Genomic DNA, 22,012 nt, shown 5'->3' on the forward strand with positions numbered 1-22,012 from the left:
CATAGAACAAGAGCTTTGTGGAGCTATAAATTTAAAATGAAAAAATAAACGAAGTCTGAAAGTCGGAAACTATACACTTCGCCACAAAATTGATGAATAACAAACAACGTTACAATAACTAACCCAGATTTTATTTTATTTTTACATATTTTTGTATACTAACCAAAAGAATCCAAAAAAATGAATACATTAAATGTTCAAACAATACTTGCGATCAATTAATAGCGTTGCGTCTAAACTGCGAAAGCGCAACAACACGAAGCGAAAGATTAAAAATAGGCATAAAATTAAACAAAATAAAGTTGGAGACTATATTTATTTGTATTATTATTTCTAAATGAAATAATATCTTTTAACCTTAATAAAAACAGAATAGTGCCGTTGTTTTGTCACGTGTTGAGTTGAATTGAGGCTCTCCACGCAATTCGCTCTTTGCGGAATGAATTGTGTGACTTGGTGCAATCTCGTCAACGACCGTAAGTGTAATTACGTAAACCCAGTCTAGCGCAACTCTCCTTTTCGGTGACGAAGTACACCCCTTAAATAGTGGTCGTCACTTCCACCTTGGACTATGGTAGGGGTGACATCCAATTAGAGCCTTAGGGTGGTCCGTTGGGGAGCGCCCCGGTACTAAACGTATTTACCCCACAGTTTTTGATTTATCAATAAAAAAATTGGTCCAAAGAGTTTAGACAGTACTTCCCTCGCTGTCGGAAACTTGACGACTGCATGCCTATTGTGTTTTTTTTCTCATTACATTTTTGTAGTGGGAATTTAAAAAAAAATTGCGATGACGTCATCAACATTTTTGCAAGGACACGTATATCAGTTGGGATAGATGTAGTGTAATACTAAAAATAAAATTATTATATTCTCAAATTTTCGGGAAAATGAATTGGGTCGTTTTGAATATTGATTTGTAATAATCAATAAAATAACGAAACAATTTACTCACGTATACATATCAGAGGCAACTGAAAATCGTGTATGTATAAACATTCTTAATTTAAGATGACAGGCGTAACAGCATACGTGAGAGTCAAACAAAGAAACTGTAAACAAAACGACAATCGGTTTTATTGCGTCGACTTCCGCTTATTATATAAAACATTGGATTTTATTTTAATTTTTGACGGTGGAATTCACAATTGGTTGTTTTAAAACATGTCTATACCACATTCGCGGAACCTAGTCAGCTATGTTTCAACCGAGTTTTAACTTTAAAAAATTTTGTGTCTACCAAATTGGGTTGATTCAATGTAATACTGATAATAAGTGTTGCCTTTAATTTGATCAATAAAATAAATTGACTTCATTAATTTTTTTGAGCCACCCTTTAAGAAAATCTAAAAAATATGAATGGAATGATAAATCACAAGTACAAACTCATCATATTTTCTGCATTTTAGATAGGATTTATTTAGCAAAATATAAGGGTGACGTCACCAATTTTTTTAGAAGGGATGAACAAATACATTTTGAACAAAAGTTTACCATGCTTATAATAACTTTAAAATATCTCCAAGATTTCAAAGCATTCGGTTTTGTAATTCCTGATTAAATCGATCAAATAAATTCACGCATTCATTAATTTTTTTGAGTCAGCCTGTATATGCAAATCCAAAAATATGAATGGAATGATAAACCACAAGTACAGACTCATCATATTTTGTACATTTTAGATAGGATTTATTCAGCAAACTTTTGGGGTGACGTCATCAATTTTTTAGGGGGGATGAGCAAATACATTTTGATAAAAAATTTACCATGCTTATAATAACTTTAAAACATCTCCAAGATTTCAAAGCATTCGGTTCTGTAAATCCTGATTAAATCAATAAAATCAATTGACGCATTCAATAATTTTTTTCAGTCACCCTATATATGCAAATCGAAAAAATATGAACGGAGTGATAAATCACAAGTACAGACTCATCATATTTTTCACATTTTAGATAGGATTTATTCACCAAATTTTAGGGTGACGTCATCGATTTTTTTAGGGGAGAAGAGCAAATACATTTTGATAAAAAAATTACCATGCTTATGGTAACTTTAAAACATCTCCAAGATTTCAAAGCATTCGATTATGTAATTCCTGATTAAATCAATAAAATAAATTGACGCATTCATTAATTTTTTTCAGTCACCCTGTATATGCAAATCGAAAAAATTTGAATGGAATGATAAATCACAAGAAGAGACTCACCATATTTTGTACATTTTAGATAGGATTTATTCGGCAAAATTTTGTGGTGACGTCATAAATTTTTTAGGAGGGACGACCAAATACATTTTGATAAAAAATTTACCATGCTTATGATAACTTTAAAACATCTTCAAGATTTCGAAGCATTCGGTTTTGTAGTTAATGAGTAAATCAGTAAAATAAATTTTGCGCATTCATTATTTTTTTTGAGTCACCCTGTATATGCAAATCCAAAAAATATGAATGGAGTGATATATCACAAGCACAGACGCATCATATTTTGTACATTTTAGATAGGATTTATTTGGCAAACTTTTGAGCTGACGTCATCAAGTTTTTGGAGGGGATAACCAAATATATTTTGACTAAAGATTTATGATGCTCTTTAGAGCCTTAAAACATCTGCAACATTTCAAAACATTCGGGTTAGCAGATTCAAAATTAAATTGCAAAATGTTGTTTTATAATTTTGATTTTTTTTCCAAAAATCTGGACGTTTCGGGTAAAAACTGAATTCGGAGTCGTAAACTACATGTGTAGGACTATGTTATTTTATACAATTTAAGACCTATTTACTATGTACAATTTTGAAGTGACGTCATCGCATTAGTGGTGGGGATGATTAGACAAATTTTGGTTAGCGTTTTACCATCTACATGATATTCCTAATATAAGTACAAAATTTCACAACAATCGGTCCAGTACTTTCGGAGATTATCTGTCTAATAAAAATCCGGGACGGCAGACGAACAGACGGACGGACAGACGGACGGACGGACGGACGGACGGACGGACGGACGGACGGACGGACAGACGGACGGACAGACGGACGGACAGACGGACGGACAGACGGACGGACAGACGGACGGACAGACGGACGGACAGACGGACGGACAGACGGACGGACAGACGGACGGACAGACGGACGGACAGACGGACGGACAGACAGACGGAAATGGGAGACCTATTTCTTCGTCTTCTAGGGGTCATGAAAGATCGAGAAAACGTAAAAGCAGAGAGTCGGCCGACGGACTCGATTACAATACTTCCTTTGCTTACGCTCGGGAAGTAATAAACTGCTGAATTCACGCTCGGAAAGTATTGCAACAGGGTTCATCAGGCGAACGAATATTTTTATGTTTTCTCGACGTTTCATGACCCCTAACATATTAAAAAATAGGTCTTCTGTTTCCGTCTCTCTGCGTGGACTTTTATTAGACAGATTAACCTCCCAAAACTATCGGGTTTATTGTTGCCAAATTTTATGCTTATTTTGGGGATATCGTGTAAACGGCGAACTTAAATTTCATAAAATAACATATTTCAATACCGATAGTTTATGAAACCGCGTTTATTTTTTACCCAAGACGTCCAGATTTTTGGAAAAACTCACTTTGGACATTATTATTCTATATAAATTAAATAGGATTTACTTGGCCAAAATTTTGAAATGACGTCAATTTTTGATGGGGCTATTCAAATCTCTACGGATGTGTCGTTCTCAGTAACTTCGTACTTTTCACGGGAGGTTTCAGTTCAAAGAACTCGACTAAGATGCATCTGGAGTTTTTCTCCAGCAATTATTATAGAATTATTAATATTGGAAAAAATATTCTTACAACATTTATTTATAAATGGAAGGAAGACCGAATAATTATTTTCATGGGCATGGGTCAGTTGCGCCCAACGGTCAGAAAAAATTGTATATATGATTTTAAGAAATACCATAAAGAGCTGTTGTCTATGATGGGTGTTAGTCACATTAAAATAAATAAGTACCGGAGAAATAATTTATTTTTCATACAATTACACATTTCTTCCAATAGATCCGTTCATCTTAATAGCTAAACCGCTAAATATAGAAATTTCAAATTTGGAGAGAATGTTCATTTTATACTGGAGTCATCGTTTAAGAAGGGATTTCTCGAAATTTATCCCTTCAGGGGGTGAAAAGGTGTGGTAAATTAGTGTAGGATCAATATTTTTACTGTAAATTTAAATTTTTACGTGAAATTTGGTATTAATGCTTTTCACACAAATAATGCAACAGGTATTTAAGTGTTTTCCGAAATTCAACCCCTAAGGGGGTCAAAAGTGATGGCTAAATTTGTATGGGAAAATTGTAAATGTTTGACGTGAAATTTAGTATTAATGCATAATGAAACACGTATTTAAGTGTTTTCCGAGATTCAACCCCTAAGGAGATGAAAAGTGGTGGCGAAGTTTGTATGGGAAAAATATTTCTTCTGTAAATTGTTACGTGGAAGTTGGTATTAATACTTTTCAACACAAATAATGAAACACGTATATCAGATTTTTTCGAGATTCCACCTCTCAGTAGATGAAAGGGGGTGACAAAGTTTGTATGAAGAAAAAATAATTTGTCGATTTTTATTTGAAACTTTGTATTAATACCCTTCACCACATTTTTTACTTGAAGCTTGGTAATAATGGTCTTCAACACAATGAATCATCTACGCGAGCGAAAGCTAATAAAAAATAAAACAGATTAGACCTGTCAGATGGAGTACACACACTAACCGCGGCGCGCAAGTGACCAACATCATACTTTTATCACTAACAAGTTGCATCACATATGCGCTATGGAATTTGCTTTTAGAATTCCTTTCTTTGTAAAAATAGTAATATATTTACTTTGTCTTCGTTACATATGTAATTAAATATTTAAAAACTGCAACACACTTCTCAAAAAAAAAAAGTTGTAAACTCAATGACTCCGTAAACAATTTTGTGGTGAAAAATGCAGTCCGACAAACCAGTCGAGTTAACCACGTTGAGTTCTCATTCAAAAAATTATACTTGTAGGCCTTGGTAAGCAATATAGTATTACAAGTTCAGTTAAGTAAAGGCACAATGAAATATCAGCTTTTCAAAGGATGGAGTAATAACTTACACATGCGTGAGATCCTGAATATCTACAAGGTTTGACTAAAAAAAACCCTGAAGTAATCGTATGTATCTGTCAACTGTGGTAGAAATTTTAGGTTTCTGTGATTTCGTTCTACAATAACTTTGTTTGAAATTTTCACACTGATGAATCACGCCTTCGCTACGTCAAACCAGAAAACAAAAGCAATCTTGGAATATCATTACACTTGTTCATAATGTGGTTATAAAAGTTGAAGACAGCGTTGTTTATGGATTAGCTCTTGACCGTGATGCTACAGCTGGCTTCACACAGTATTCTTTAGAATTGCAAAAGCTCAAATAACCCGCAAGATCAAAGCGTGCATTTTTTTTTCACCGTGACAATCTTCTATCACAGTACAATAAGCAAACAAAGAGAATTGATTTTAACTTTTTTTAAATCTTAAAAATACCAGTACAAGTCGGACGAGGCCGTCAGTTGCACTATGTCAGTCGCTGAAGGGCAAGAATTCCAAGTACAAGGAATTAAAAAATGAGCTTCAGGAATGTATAAATGTATGACTTTTATAGGAATTCTGTTGACGTAGCGGTTTGCAATTTTTCGCAATATAACCTAATTGTTATTCTATCCGAGTTTCATTCATTCATCTGGACTGGAAATGTTATTTAAGACGAAGCGCTTCTCTTCAACCCATCCTCGTAGTATAAATTGGACTAAAACAAGCTAGATGCATGCCGCAATTCAAACAGGATGAAAACATCCAGTTTACTAAGCAAAATTTTGAGGCGACGTCATCAAATTGTTGGTGGGGATGATCAAAGTTTGCTTAGGGTTTTCAGTCAGTCCGGTACAACAGAAAGGCGATAGACAGCCGGAAACGGAAGACCTATTTTTCATAGTGTTGGAGTCATAAAGTAAAATGTTGTCATTAAAACGAAGTTTATTGAAAAGTGGAGCAGCAAGAAATAAAATCTATATTTTTAAAGCGGAAAATTCTATGAATTTGCAGAATGCGTGAACAACATTTAGGTTTTCCGTTAGTCTTCGGCGACAATTAAAATAGTTCGATACTGGAAAAAAAATTAAGGTCAATACCTTTTCCAACACGACACTCCTCGAAGTATAATTTTGGATTAAATTTCTTATCTTAAACCCATTACTCAATACACAAATATCGACGTAATCGATATTAATAATAGTTATTCAGTGAAAAAAGTTTGTTCGCTGCCTTTCATACAATAAACTGAATTTTATGCATTTTTCAGCGCCAAAGACGTTAAAAATCTGTCCTCCCCACGCGCCAACAATCCGTTCGGTTCGAGGTCTGATTTGGTCCAAATTGAGCAAATCTATTCCTGCAAGAAAACAGCCAGTGGGGATAGCATGAACTTGAACTCCTAACATCGATCAATGTCGTTGTTTAATTTAATTCAGTCTGAAATTTTTATGACGTCTGATGGTACGATAACAACAGTAAAGTAAATATTTACTCGTCAAAAATAGGATTGGCGAACCAAGCACGTACGGCATCCGCGAACCTCTATGATTCAGGATTCACGAAACTCCCTCGGCTTTTCCAAGACGGATTCCGTCTTCAGACGCCGTTCAAAATGGTAAATTACTCTTCCCAAGTTCAAATGCAAGTCAGCGCGTTTATTCTCACGGAGAATTGGTCAACCTTGCGACGTTGAGTCATAGACTGTCCACACTGACACGCCAACCTTTTATTATGCAAAATGTACTTTTCTGTTTGTACCCAACACCCTGCTAATTCTGAAGCCTGAAAGGGTTTTTTTAGCGCACACGTGCGTTGACCCACACCCACAGATCACGCGAACGGGGCAAATATAGACGATCCGGCCCTTGGCACCCACGTAATAATCGATGCATCCATCTGGTCAAAAAAAGGATATTCCGATTCAATTCCGTGGCTTAAAAACTCTTCTCGTTTGTTGTGACAAAATTGCTGAACTTGGCGGAATTTGCATAAACTGCGTTTGAAGAGATTACTTTACAAATTGGAGATTAGGGAAACGGCCCTCATGCTCGTTGAATCAATTATGTAAAATGCAAGCGATAAAATAGATTCATGATGGTTTATGAAAAAACATAATTTGTTTTCTCGTTGCTGTTTCCGTCGAAATTTAATAAAAGAGCGGCGGCTTGTTAGCAGATGTGGATTTTAGTACTAAGAGTTCGGTGATTACCCGTACGGTTCAGCTCGTGAGCATGGCGAATTCCACCGGCAAGGTGAGTTCACGATAAACGTTACGATCTTTACCTCTGCGAATCACGTTTCCACGATCTGAAGAGCTAAATGACTACTACAAGGAACGTTTATGTATGCGATGCTATTGGCATACATTGGGAATTTTGCCATAATCAGTCATGACGGTCACGTGCTGATTTCCTCTGACAGCTCATCGTTTGATAATGGCTTGGATTGCGTTAAGATTTGGACAGATCAGTGTTCGCGCAATTACAAAAATATCGAAATTGTAATGTCAATAGTAAAACGGGAACATGCAACCAACATACGTTAAGCAATAAAACAATATATAGTTTTGGTTATCGTTACTTGACGTTTTTGCATTCATTCAAAGCAATAATGGAACTATGACGCAACTTTGAATTTTAAGCACATATATTTAGTCATACTCTCCATCAAATAATGACGATACATATGCCATTTCGCTCCTACGCGATTATTACTTTCGTCATTTCAAATTTTTTTCAGGATGCTTACTCCTGAAATCTAAATCATCGTTTAAAAGTCAGGGTTTATATTAGAAGTTTATTTGTTGGTTCGAAACTAGATAGAATCCAAGGATTCTGCACCAATTACATACCTTATCTCAAACTGAGTCTCAAATCCTAGTTAGATTTATGACTTTTATCTCGGTTTGAATAAGTCTTTAAAAGCCCAAAATAATTCTTTCGAATGTGTATAGTATGAAAAAGCGTCGCTATCTTCCGCTATTTGTTTTCTGTGATAAAATTTCTTGCTTTGTCCAAATTGACAAAATTGTTACATTTTACTTTCCGGGTGTACGCCACCGCTAATAAAATAACATGCTCCTCTACTTGTGGTTTATGGTTCCGTCTTGATATTTTGAAACTGACTCATTGTGCTTAGGAGCGAAGGAAATTCTGTCTAATAATGCCAGTCTTGCCCTTCTACTGCTGTGGTGCTTTTATTATATCAACAGACTTTATATACATACATATATAATTTTTTATGAACATATATTTCTTTTAATATTCAATGTAGCAGAGGTAAATGTCATACATTTTTTGTTTATCCCGGTTTTGGAATCTTCAAAATCATAAGAAATACGATTTCTATTACATATGGAGCTACAATTAAAATGCGTATCTTCATTTAAAAAGAAATTCCATTTTTAAAATAATTCTATAAGTATCTTGATTATCTACAGAATTCAAAAACTTTCAAAATACCATGTGTGTAAGGAACCACATTGTAAAATTATTGCGATGTGATTTACCTTTTCCCCAAGGAAACGAACTCCATAATCTTTTTGAAATTCGGCCTTTACACAACCGAAAATTTGAAATTTGAATTGCAATAAAGAAATGTCCTCGACTTTCTAAGCAATAAACTAAAATTGTATTTATAAAGCGTCGTAATATAACGAGCGTTCAAATAAAAACGACGTCAAGTTGGCTTTGGAAATGTAAACGAATCGTTCACTAAGCTCTAAATTCGCATTTACAAAGCCAGCTTGACGTCGTTTTTATTCGAATGCTCGTTACAGAAGCGATATTTTTTTAAGTCGCATTTTTGTAAAAAACCGGTCTAAAGTTAATGTAGAAGTACAATAAAATAAATCCAGTTTCTTAAAAAATGAAAAACGCCTGTAAGTTAAAATAAAAATATATATGGATTGTGAAACTTTACTACAGATAAAGAAGCATGCTATGCCTACATACATGTTTCTGGTAATAAAATTTTGTGAGGACAGTATCGACTCTTTAGTAAGAACAAAAACGAGAATATGGTAGCAAGAAAAGGAGATAAAAACGCGATTAAAAAAGTCGACAATAAAAGGCGATGAAAAATCAGATACAAAATAAGAAAAAAAATAAATAAAGAAAAGGCAAATAAGCTCACAAAAAATTTTTAAAAAAGCTGCAAATAAATCTTTTTAAAACTACCAAAAAAATGTGGCAAAAAAGAGCCAAAAAAAAGTTTAAAAAAAAAATGAAGGTGATAAAAACGCATTTATAAAAAATGACAAAAAGAAGAGAAAAATACAATTGATTAAAAAGACGACTTAAAAGACTGAAACAATACGATAAAAAAACAGGACAAAAAAGTGACAAAAACTCCACACAAAAAGGAACAAAGAAGCGACAAAAAACGAATAAAAAATATGACAAAAATTCGCAAAAAACGATTACAAAAAAAATAGGGGCCAAAACAAAGAAGAGAAAAAAATTACAAAAATGGCGACATTTAAAAAAACTCGAAAAATGCTAATAAAAACGCGACAAGAAAGATAATGCGTGGAAAAGACGCTGAAGAAAAGGAGACAAAAAAAGGTAACCAAATAGAACAAAAAAAGGCGGTTAAAAGAAAGCAGAAAAAAAAGTCCGCACAAAAAAGGGGCCTAAAAGTGACAGAAAACGAAGAAAAAAAATGATGGCAAAATTGGGAAACAAAAAGGTGCAAAAAAAGACAAAAACTACAAAAAAAGTTTCACAAAAAAAGACGACTAAAAAAAATGCGAACAAAAAGACAAAAGAAGGCAACAAAAAAAGAGCGATAAAAATCTTGTACAAGATGGCAAAAAGAGGAGACAAAATATATAATTGGTTCAAATAAACATTTAATATTTAAAGGAGCGATAAAAAGACGACTTAAAAGGGTGAAAGAATACGATAAAAAATACGACAAAAAAGTGACAAAAACTCCACACAATGAAGGAACAAAAGAAGCGACAAAAAAGATGACAAAAAGTCGGAAACAATTACAAAAAAAGAGAAGAGAAAAAATGTCAAAAAAAAGGGGACAAAAAACGCCATTAAAACAAAAGGTGAAAAGAAATGCTGATAAAAAGGCGACAAGAAAGAGGATGCATGGAAGAGGCCAAAAAAAAGGCGACGAAAATGATAAAAAAAAAGGTAACGAAAATGATGGAAAAAAAGGCAACCAAAAGAGAATAAAAAAGGCGATTAAAAAAAAGGCAGCAAAAAAAATATACAAAAAAGAGGCACAAAAAAAGGCAAAAAATCCACACAAAAAAAGGGTCAAAAAAGGACAAAAAACGAAGAAAAAAAGTACGGCAAAATAAGGCAACAAAAAGGTCCAAAAAAAGCTATAAAAAACTACAAAACTGTCTCCTAAAAAAAGGCGCAAAAAATGACAAAAAGGCAACAAAAAAACGTCATTAAAAAAAGCGCCAAAGAGATATTTCTATGGTGATAAAAAGAGGCGTCAATAAAGAGAGAATAAAATATGATGAAAAATAGGACAAATAAGAGAAAAACCTCTACCACAAAAAAAATTGTAGTCCTTAAAAAAAAAGGTGAGAAAAGATGACAAAAAAGTGAGAAAGAAGATGACAAGAAGCCGAAAAAACAGCTGCATAAATGACAAAAAGGCGATAAAAAGGTGACAAAACGGGTGAAAAGGGGCGATAAAAAGCCGACAAAAGGGAAAATGCGATAAAAATGGCGAGAAAAAGGGCGAAAATACGATAAAAAAAATGGGACAAACATTAGAGAAAAATGCGATAAAAAATCCACAATAAAGTGACAAAAAAGTCCTTTAAAAACTACAAAAAAAAAACACACAAAATTGACGACATTATCTGTGACAAAAAACGCACTTTGCAAATGGCGAAAAAAAAAACCAAAAAAAGATAAAAAAAAGGGGCAACAAAAATGCGAGCAAGAAGGACGACTAGAAAAAGGCGACAAAGAGAGAAAAAAAATGCGATTAAAAAAATGGACAAAAAAAGGTCAACAAAGGCGTAACAAAAAAGCGTCAAAAAAACTTACAAAAAGTCCTTGAAAAACGTCCTTGTAAAATTAATGGCATTTACTAGATACAAGAAAAATTAAGGGGAATGGTTAACGTGTTACCATCTATATTATGTTCCCAATATACATGCAAAATTTGATAAAAATCGGCAGTTTGTGTCTAATAAAAAATTGGCACAGGCAAGTAAACGACAGACAGGCATACGACAGACAGGCATACGACAGACAGGCATACGACAGACAAGCAAACGACAGACAGGCAAACAGGCATACGACAGACAAGCAAACGACAGACAGGCAAACAGGCATACGACATATAGCCCGACAACAGACAGACAGACGACAGACAGACCGACGACAGACAGACCAACGACAGACAGGCAGACGACAGACGGTAAGCAAACTGTAGAAGGTCAGCAAACGTCGAGAAAATATGGAAGTAAGCAGTCGCTGGATGAACCGTATTACAATACTTCCTTCCTTATGCTCAGGAAGTAAAAATATCAAAACGTTTAAATTTAAAAATCTCGAAGTGTTATCGAAATTAATTTCGCAATTTCAAGTTTCGATATAAGAACTTGTCCACGAATATTTTGGACTAAAAAAAAACCTAAATACATTCATATATTCGTTTTTGAAATCTATAGGCTTGGAACTTTTTTCTCCGCCGATTATCAATCAAAACTCGAATTTAACTATAAGCACATGATTTTCATATACTAATAAAATTTTACCATCTAAAAGTCAAGTAGCTCGTAAAATCATAAATTACAAATCTTGGACCGAAGTTTGCAGTCGGCAAATGCGGGACAGGGCCGGATATTGTCTACTCTATAATGAATTTAATTAAAGCGTTTGTAGTTGTTTATGTGACAAAATATTCACTTGTTCTTTGTGTCTTATAGGTACGTAGTTGACAGTGGCCACGTGAATTTCCGTTAATCAACTATTTTCCTAAGTACAACCCTGAAATTTAACCGAAATCAAAATGGCACAAATAAGATCTTATCGGCAAAACTGCTCGACCATTACTGACTTAAATGGCTAACAGGACCATAAAATTTTATTAGTCTACAAAAATACTGTCTTTATTGCAGAGCCATTTTTGTTTATTCTATTACAAATGCAGCCTCGTTTTCTTGGAGCTTCAAATCAAGATCAACATTCGCGAAAAATTTTCGAAAACAAAGTCGAAAATTGGACTTGGAGATGAGAATCACGATGTTGGATCACCCATCTTACACCAATTACATAAATAATGACCCTTAAATGATTATTAAAAAGTTCAAAGACCTAACAAGTGAAGTACAATCATCCACTTCCAACCAGATGACAATTTTTGTTGATACCGCGTGAAAATATAGTAGAAGCTTCATTTACCGTTAGTGGTTACGGTGACGATATGGTGTTATAATTTTTTTAATTGGAACCATATGTTAGAAGCGGCGTTATTTTAAAAACGCAGGACATCGCACTTAGACAACGTGCTGTGGATTTCGTTACACTTTCGATGAATCAGGGAGCGCAAAGTTTTAACATCGACAAATTTCACCAAAAAGGCTGCGTTTATTTAATGGTCTCAAGATACTTACAAGATAGTTTTTTATTTTCAAAAGAAACAAAAACGTACAGGTTGTAATAAAATTCTCAATTGACATAATGCGAGGACTTTCATTTATTGCTAAGATTCTCTAGATTATAGATAAATACAAGTAAAACCTTACGTTTCAAGGTTAATATAATTATATCTCATGATCCACATATTTAGCTTTTGCGGGTTTTCTGCTACAACTCTATTTTAATGACGCGGTGTTAATTTAGTGTGATTCACTTGACTTGTGTTGGTTTCTTGTTTTCGCTCAATATCAAATTCATATTTTACGATGAGCGCAGCTTTTGGTTGCAAACCGCTTATTACGACGCACAAATCTACCACAAATACGATCCGAGCAATATCTTGCGGTCCCTTTCCTGAACAAGTTTCTTACGTCCATGTGTTAACAGATAAACTATGTTGTCATTGCTGATAGCAACACCCTGGAAAATCCAATTTTCACCGAACCCACAAAAATAACCCTAATCCAAATTCAATGAAACGATAAAGTCAAAAATATCAACTCGCTGCACCATAAAATGGCTTTTTGACTGTGTTATCAAAGTCAGGAAATTATTCCGGGTGTGTTTTATCTTGCAGCCGGTTTCGACTCCGTGTTCGTAACCACTACAAGTATGTACATTTGCTATCTAATGGTAATAACACCGAATTATCGCTTCGTTGCACAAAACGCAGCACATAGTTAACACCTGCTTAGTCGTTAATGCCCAACAATATTCCAGCCCCACTTTGATCATCTGTTCAAATACGTCTGGAGTTCTTGCCACCTGAACGGATACAGACGAATTCTTTCCACAAGAATTTCATTGCCGTTCTTCCGCTTGCAAATCAACTTGAACTCTTCCGATGGCTTAATTAGTAAATCAAATGCGGCAAGGTTTCTCTTTCTTGAATGGTAAAAAGTGAAATTACATTACGCGATGTTTCAGCTTCGTGGGACCAAGGTGTGTTCTCCGTTAAAATCGTTTCGGTATTTTTTGATGGGATCTGATGTTTCATAACGGAACGCGAATCTAGTTTCTGCAACAACGGTTGTGGGAAGGTTGAACATGCAAAATCTCACAAAATGGAAAAGTGGATATTTTTACCGAAATTAAATGGAAGCACGATTATATAACACACACTTATCGCTTCCTATGAGACCACAGCTGTAATTTAATAAAAACGGAAGCTGGGTAAAAACTGTAATTGAACAGAATTGCGTTTAATCATAAAGTTTAGTTGCGAACATATGGCTTTCACCGAATGGACGATTTTCGAAACGGAACAAAACAACGAAAAAGAATGAAGTGATTATCTGGTCGCAGTGGGGCAATGACACGATAATCGTACTAAAACTACAACAAATAGTTTTTATTTTGTTTATTTAAAGAAAGGAATGTTCCTCGCTGTTGTAATGGTGATGAGTAACGATCTAGTTTTCGAAATTAGTTCTTTAAAACAAAACAGGTGACCCGGGTAACTAAAGAACAAATAAATTTATCGTGAATGAGCCAATGTAACAATAATCTAGGCAATTCATCAATAGAACCACTCGTCCTCTTAATCAATTACCAAACGTATGTAAGCCGACGTTTTCGTGTCACGTCAGCTTATTGGGTCGATTTTTCCAATATTTCACTTCCGTACAAACACTGTAACATATGATTATGCAAATGTACTCCATCATACTGATAAAATATTGATTCACACCGTAGAAACGGGAAAAATATTCAAAAATATCGCCACACTCCTCGTACCCCGAAGGTGACGGCTGTTTACAAGGATGTACTTAAATTTAGAACCACTATAAATACGTTACACGTGAAAATTCACGACATGTTTGAACGGTCATGAAGAAAAATCTATGAACGTTATTCTTACGGACAACATTGATAAAAAAAAGTCACAAAAAACGTAAAATACAAACAAATTTTCGTTAATTTGTTGACACTGGGGAAATTCAAATTACGTTGGTAAATATTGTCACTGTGAGCGCGTATGTTCGCTCCGTCTCCAAAATTAATAAACAAAACAATCAATATCAGACTTGAATAAAACTGAATCGACTGTAACACACCCAATTGTATCTGTTCTTTGTGTCAATTAACCGTCATTAAATACGCACTGTTTGATAAATCAACTCTCTCTTGTGTTCGAAAGATCAATATTAGGCTTCTTTACACGAAAATACACCGAAATTTCGCCGTCTGGAAGCAGTGACGTGGTGATTTTATCTGACCTTTCAGTAAATGTGTGAGTTACAAAAAATATAGCGATAACCGTTGAATAAGTTAAATAATAATGGTTTTTTTTGGTACGATTAAACGATTATTAATGACCTTCCACCATTATTCAACCAAGTTGATACCGTGGATAATCACATAAAGAACTCCTCTTCTTCCATTATCCTCTTATCCTGTCTTTATTATTCTACGATATCGTCTTGTCACGTTGTTTTTAAAAATAACTTGCGCGACTAATTTGCATCCATGATGTTTATCAACATAATATTTAAGTTCAATAAAAATGTTGTTTAAGTTGAAAAGTAAGGTCGTTAGCTTTACGTATTAACAAGTTCTACAATTAGAAAAGTAATTATGGCAATAATTAAAAAACCATATGGTTTTCATGTGGCCATTTAGTTATCGTAAGTACTTTCTAGAGATGATAAAAAATTAACTAAAAAATTATGGTTAGAAGGCGATGAGGGATGTATCTGCCACAATGCGTTTTTGTGTTGTCAAGGCTACTATGAAACAACTGTGATGTGCAGATTGACTTCCTTTATAACGAAACCTACACAACACAAGCAATTGGATATTGAAGCAATATTGACAATTTTTATAACTATACAACTGAGAGAACATAACCTTCAGTGTCTGGTTAGTTGTACAAAATTTTTTCGGACACATGTACTCCTTTTACGAATCATACTTTATGCACAACGAAAACAAATAGTATAGAAACCGAAATAAAATTAGTTTACGAACTTGATTAATCAACCATAGAAGGTTTCTTACTGGTTACCATCTCCACTTTTTTCTCAATTAAATTGACAAAGCAATCGTTCCTCTCTTTTAATTGTAAAAATCAAGGTCGTGTTGAGCTTTACAACACTGGAAACTTACCCACTTGTTCGAAAATGTACACCTATGCTACAACTACAACCCAAAAACAACTTTCTTAGCGCCTGCAGTTATTTGAAATTTGTCGTTTTGTTCTTATACGTACTAGAGAATAATTTATTTATGTGTCTGTATGCAATCAGTGTGATCTTCCGGCAAGTTGTTCCGCACTTTTTTCCTTCCGTGTCAATGACTCTCAACTCTTGCTTGGTGTGTTTCTTTTAAGGCAATATGTGTAAGACTTTTCCTGTAGTTTTCCTGTTTGCTGAGTATCAGCGTTCAGAATATGGTAGGAGTTGGAAATGTCAACTAACCACATTAACAATCAAGATTGGTCCATCTTCTTGGGAAAATAAATGTCATTTTAAACTTTTTTCTGCAATGAACTTCAACATTCTTCTCGATGCAAATTTAACACAAGTCGTTAGAAAAACCGCAGGCTTGTCTGGATAACGTTAGATAAATCACACTTGAATGGTATACATAACATTCCAGATAAGTTGAAACAACGAATAATGTATTAATTAACTCAAGGAAATCTTAATCTGAACTGCCATTTTGATATTTAGAATCGTTTCATCAAATTCCAGGAGCACTATCAGTACATGGAAATGCAACTGCTAGTTATAAATCTTAAAAAAAAAACTATATTGATATTTAGGAACGAAATCATATATGGATATGGTTTAATTTAAGTCTGTTAAAACAAATTATTACTTTCAATTAACGATGAAATTATTACTTAAAACATGGGTGGGTGTATGTTAACGGTCAAAAAATTCCACTGTAGCACGTTCAGATAACAAGCTTCCGCGGCTACATTTGTGTTAAAAGACAATGAAATTTGACTGATTTTGTCTCCTCAAAACTAAAGAGACAATTATTAATTAATTAAATTTCAATGGAGCAAAACGTTCCGAAATATTATTTTAAGTGAGCAGTTATAAGAATTTGGATGTTTAGGGTAAAAACACCACGGATTCATAAACCACAATTATAGGAGTATCTTATTTTATGCAAATTTAAATTATATTTACGGTTAATGGGGACGATTAGAGAAATTTTGGTTAGCGTTTCACCATCTGCACGATATTCCTACCATACATGGCACCCTATATATGACTGTACAACTACCACCCAAATTAATACATATTTTTCGCTACAAGAACGATTATTTCTAAACGTTGTATACAGTGTTGCATGTTAGTCCCGTCCGGAAAATCCATTTACCATCCGTATATTAGAAATTAAATATTTATTATCATTTCGTGTGGTGGAAAAACGCTTTACCAGGTAACAAACAAGATTCGAGAACTTGATAATACGTATTCGCCACAGAATGTATTATAATCGCCCTAGGCCAACAGAATTTTTTCAACGTATTAACATCGTGTACAATTGTGGATACCTGTTAGAACGTATTTTCAACACATTTGTTTAATTTTTGGAATGAAATTTCAAAATAATATGATCCACACTTTTCTACTTTTGACCAGCTTAAACAAACGAATTTTTCAAAAAGTCTTTCTATTGCATTACTTGGCCACTCTGTATAACACGAAAAGGCTCAGTTAAGTTATCGCAATATGTCAGTTTGACCAGTGACGTAATTGTTTGCTCTGAAGTGAGAGTTTCTTATAAAATATATTTACAAATATTGTTTTGGTCGATTTTTGTTCTAGAATTTCCAGTTTTGATTTAATAATTACGAATTAGGGACCGAAGTGGAAAAAATAACAAGAATATCTAAAAAAAAAATTGTAAAATTTTGCGGGGTACTATATTTCCCGAGAGTAAACTAAGGAAGTGTTGTAACAGAGTCTACCTCAAAGTTTCATGACCCTAAAAGTATGAAAAAACAGATCTTCCGTTTCCGCCTGTCCGTCTATCTGTCCATCGTCTGTCGAAGACGGGGAAATCCTGTTTAAATAACGTTAGAACTATTTTTTTCATACATTTTCACTGGTATTTTCTATATCTTTTAACGTATAGAAGCTGTCATAAAATAAATAAAATTATTATATATTTTTTGTTGTCTTTTATTTCTTGTAGCCTTTTCAATCTTATTTTCTTCTTTTTTCATCACTTTTTTGTTGCTCTTTTCTGTAGACTTTTTTGTCCCATTTTTATCGCCTTATTTGCCGGTTTTTTGTCGCCTTTTTGTTTCGTTTCGTTTTTGAATCTCTTTTTTACTAATTGCTAATTGCTAATTTGCTTATTCTTACTAAAAACTTTATGATATCATCACAAAATTTTATTATGAAAAACTATACCGGGTATCTAGAAAATGGCGGATTAACTCTTCAGTACGTTATGTACGGGGGTTTCGGGAGTCCAAAAAAATAATAAAAAAGTTCTTTATGATGCAGATTACGAAAAAAACGTAATTTTATAAAAGTGAAATTGGCAACACTGCACGCACCTAATACGCGAATACCTCCGGCTTATTTTCTAATTTCTTAGTAACAATGGTGACTGAAATCCACTTTTATTATTATTAATAAAACAAGCTGATATTTTTCATTGATAAATAAACCACAAAAAACATTTAATAAGACATTTATGAATTATAAACAAAAACAAAACCAACAAAAGGAAAATCCATTAAAGCATAACCAGCTAAACACTAGAGAGGATGTTCAAATTTCCGGCCTTGTGCATATAAGTAAGCTCGTAATGTTTCCAAATTTTTATCATTTTTTATAAAAGTTAGTCATCAGTAAGGTAAAACTGATTTTGGCAATGGCATACCTTCTAAGAAAAGAGAGGGTGGGTGAGGGGGGCTACTACCTGATAAGATAAAACTGATTTTGGCAAATGACATACCCCCTAAGAAAAGAGAGGGTGGGTGGGCGGGGCTAGTACCTGCTAGGATATGACTGATTTTGGCAAATGAGATCCCTCTAAGAAAATAGAGGGCGGGTGGGAAGGGCTAGTACCTGCTAAGATAAGACTGATTTTAGCAAATGAGGTATCCAGTAAGAAATTTAATTAAATAATAGAGGCTCCAAAGCACTTTCAAATTCTTTCCAAAGAAGAATACTTAGAACCTAAAGATTGTTGTAAATTTTCAAAAAAAAAACGGGGTCTCAAAATTAGTTCAAAAGCAGGTGAGGTCAGAATTTTCCAAAAATAGAACACAAAGTCCCTTAAAATTGTTTTAAATAATTTACAAAAAAAATCTCCAGGAGCTCCCAAAATAATAATACACCATGGGTACCCAAAAGTTTCCCCAATTAGAAAAAAAAAAACATTGAGGCACTCAAGACTTTCAAATTCATAAAAAATAAAACTCAAAGATTTTGTCAAGTTCATCCAGCAACACAACACCAGATTCCTTTAAATTTATCCGAAAATAAAACACCAGCGGACCTAAAATTAACCGCGAACATTTTAAACGTAATGTTTTGAAAACTTTTTTGTCGTCTGTCTGTGGCATCGTAGCTCCTAAACGGATGAGCCGATTTCAAGGCTTTTTTTTCTGTTTTGAAAGCTGGTTTAATCGGTATAGTTCTTAGTTGTTATGTTTAATGATAATCACATCAGATCATAACATAGTTGGTGTAGGGATCGGCTTGGTTTGCGAAAAAATGGAAAGGGCGCGTCGACCGTTGCAGGGAATCTTAACCAATTCCAAACTTTTTAGTTGATAGAATCAAGCAATTTTTCTATGTTAGAGCATGGTTAGACAAAACAAGCTAAAATGTGGACCCCGCGTTATTTTCTTGTTGAATACCTGTGTACAAATGATAAAACTACTTTTGTTTGAAAACCTTTATCTTTATAATTTTGATTATACGATTTAAAACTAACAACTTTACTGCACAATAAGATCCATTACAATACGCAGACATGCTTTATAATAAGAATACGCATTTGTGAGTCATTTTTGCATACATTTCTCGTTACAGTGATCAGTTAAAAAATCTTGCGGGTTTATTATTATGACACTACGTACTATTCCCGTTAAACGAACTTTACATAAGATTCCATAAGATTTAAGTTATTTATTGTGTTATTATCATTGGAGATTTATGATATTTAAAAACGGCTTGCCATTTCAACCAAAATAAATTTAAATTTATTTTCAGAAACATTTTTGTTTTCCAAAATATTAAACATACACTTGCATAAATAAAATTTTCACAAAAAAAAAACTATATTGGGGCTGCAGTATCACGAATTTTTTTACTACACTACTATTTTTTGATGACGTCATTCATATTTAAATTCAGACGTATCCTCCCGTCATCACCTTTTTTAAAATAACATGATTTTTTCGCTTTCACTGTTACTACAGTTTTATCTTTGTTAGTTTTTCCGGTGTTGGAAATATTCTGCTAAATTATATACATAAGTGTAAATATCTGGAAACCCACTAATGATAAGACTATTATTATTATTAAGTTTAAGGAAAGTGTTCGGAAATGCTATTTCAATGACAGATATGTTATCTTTCCATTTAAAAAATTGCGCATGACGTCATAATAACTTAACAAAAACATTATTATCGTCAAAATTCATCATTTTGACGATATTATTAACTTGTTAGTCATTCATTTTCTTCTGTAAGTAGTTTCAACGCTATGGATAGCAACGGTAGACGTCTTTTATACGTTTTTCCGTAATAAGTGATAAAATTGTGATTATTTACCATTCACTACTTTAAAAAAATCACATTGTCTTTCTAGTTTTCAATGTGATTCAAATCAGAAAATTATGCAGGATGTGAATTCACAAACCTGTACTTCATAAAAACTATTCGTGATTCACTTTTCATCCACTCTTCGTTACACTGATTAGTGAAAAAAGTGTATTAAAAAGTTCACAGTATCGGTAAAAGCTGACGTATCGTTCTCATTAAACGACCGACCAATAGATAAGATTCCATTGCCTCTAAATTATTTATGATTTTATCACCAATGTATCATATGACGCCGAAAAACAGGCACTTGGGTGACTTTCGAAAACAAAAAGCCCACTATTTGATTACCAAGTTAACAAAGACAAAAACCAAATCCCCGACTGCGTGGACCAAGATTTTAGCCTATCGGTACCACAAACCCGACACAAAAACCACATTCCAAAGAGCAGGTAAATAATTCCACTCCTACAGGTGCCTAATAACGGCTTATCACTCTCAACGACTATTTGTTCCCGGCAAGCACTCATCGGCCAATAAAGACCCCACGTCCAGTCTTTCTCGAAAAATCGACCACTTACAGTCCAAGTGTTTCTTTTTGGGGCCAATCATCTCCTCTGTTGTGGCTTTGCAAACGGACTTCGCTAATCCCTGACCGGCGAGACTGTGCTTGGCCGCCAGCAGCCTGTCGTTAATAGTCTGACCTGCCATTCTTCCCGCCATGTTGCACCTATTGCACTTTTTACCAACTTACAACATAAAAAAAAGCACTATGCACTGCACTTTTCCCGAACACACGCACAGATCCTCCTGAGCCCCTTTATTACCACGAACTGAACCGTCGGGCCGCGGACTGTCACTTTAGGAACACGATTGCGTCAAAGTTGAAGGAGTGCGCGCTGTTGCCACATTGCTTAGCAACGGACGGGCCAATGGGGCGACGAGGCGGCGGCGACGGTCGCCGATCGGCGGTCGGCAGGCTCCGGGGAAGTTTGAAATTTTGGCGAATTTTTAAAGTGGGAAAATCGCGAGGTGTTTGTCTTTGATTGACTTAATGAGAGCCCGAGCGGGGTTATCAGTGCATCGATTACGTAAGTTGCGGTGAATGTAATTACGAGGTGACCTTGCTGGCTTTTAGACGGGTTCTTGGATTCGGGACAGTGACGTAGGTGAAAAGAGGGCTATAGGTCGATGTATCAGTAAATCAATGTGTACCGGTTTTTGTGGGCACGCGGATACCCCAAATTTGTTTTTTGGATGTGAGTCAGACAAAGGCCGATGGGATTTCGTCACTGCAGAAAATGATTTTTTTCCAATAGACATAAGGATATTTAGGTTACGATTTGAGAACAAAAACAACATTTATTAAGTTAAGACAAGTAAGAGTTGTAAGATATAGCGGATGTGTCTCCTCCAAATAAAGAACTACAAGAGTCAGTCAAGAATGAAACATTTATATAGACAGTTTTAGTGGATTTGTGTGGCAAAAAGTCATGACTCAGTTCTTTTTATGAAATGAATTATTTATATTTTGTTGATCTTA

The 22,012-nt window shown here is 34.3% G+C and overlaps 1 protein-coding gene across 1 annotated transcript in view; it reads right to left on the minus strand.

Moving 5' to 3' along the window:
- Positions 1-21,344, minus strand: part of LOC135134881 (phosphatidylinositol-binding clathrin assembly protein LAP-like) — a 67,792-nt gene extending 46,448 nt beyond the window's left edge. Inside the window, exon 1 of the mRNA XM_064063756.1 lies at positions 21,051-21,344. Within this exon, the coding sequence (XP_063919826.1) occupies positions 21,051-21,192 (142 nt within the window). The 5' untranslated portion in view covers positions 21,193-21,344. The remainder of the gene's footprint in view (positions 1-21,050) is intronic.
- Positions 21,345-22,012: the final 668 nt, after the last annotated feature.

The sequence above is a fragment of the Zophobas morio genome, unplaced genomic scaffold (assembly GCF_036711695.1).
Source record: "Zophobas morio isolate AGI-343-1 ecotype UQ-CSIRO unplaced genomic scaffold, CSIRO_AGI_Zmor_V1 ptg000024l, whole genome shotgun sequence".
NCBI classification, from domain to species: domain Eukaryota; kingdom Metazoa; phylum Arthropoda; class Insecta; order Coleoptera; family Tenebrionidae; genus Zophobas; species Zophobas morio.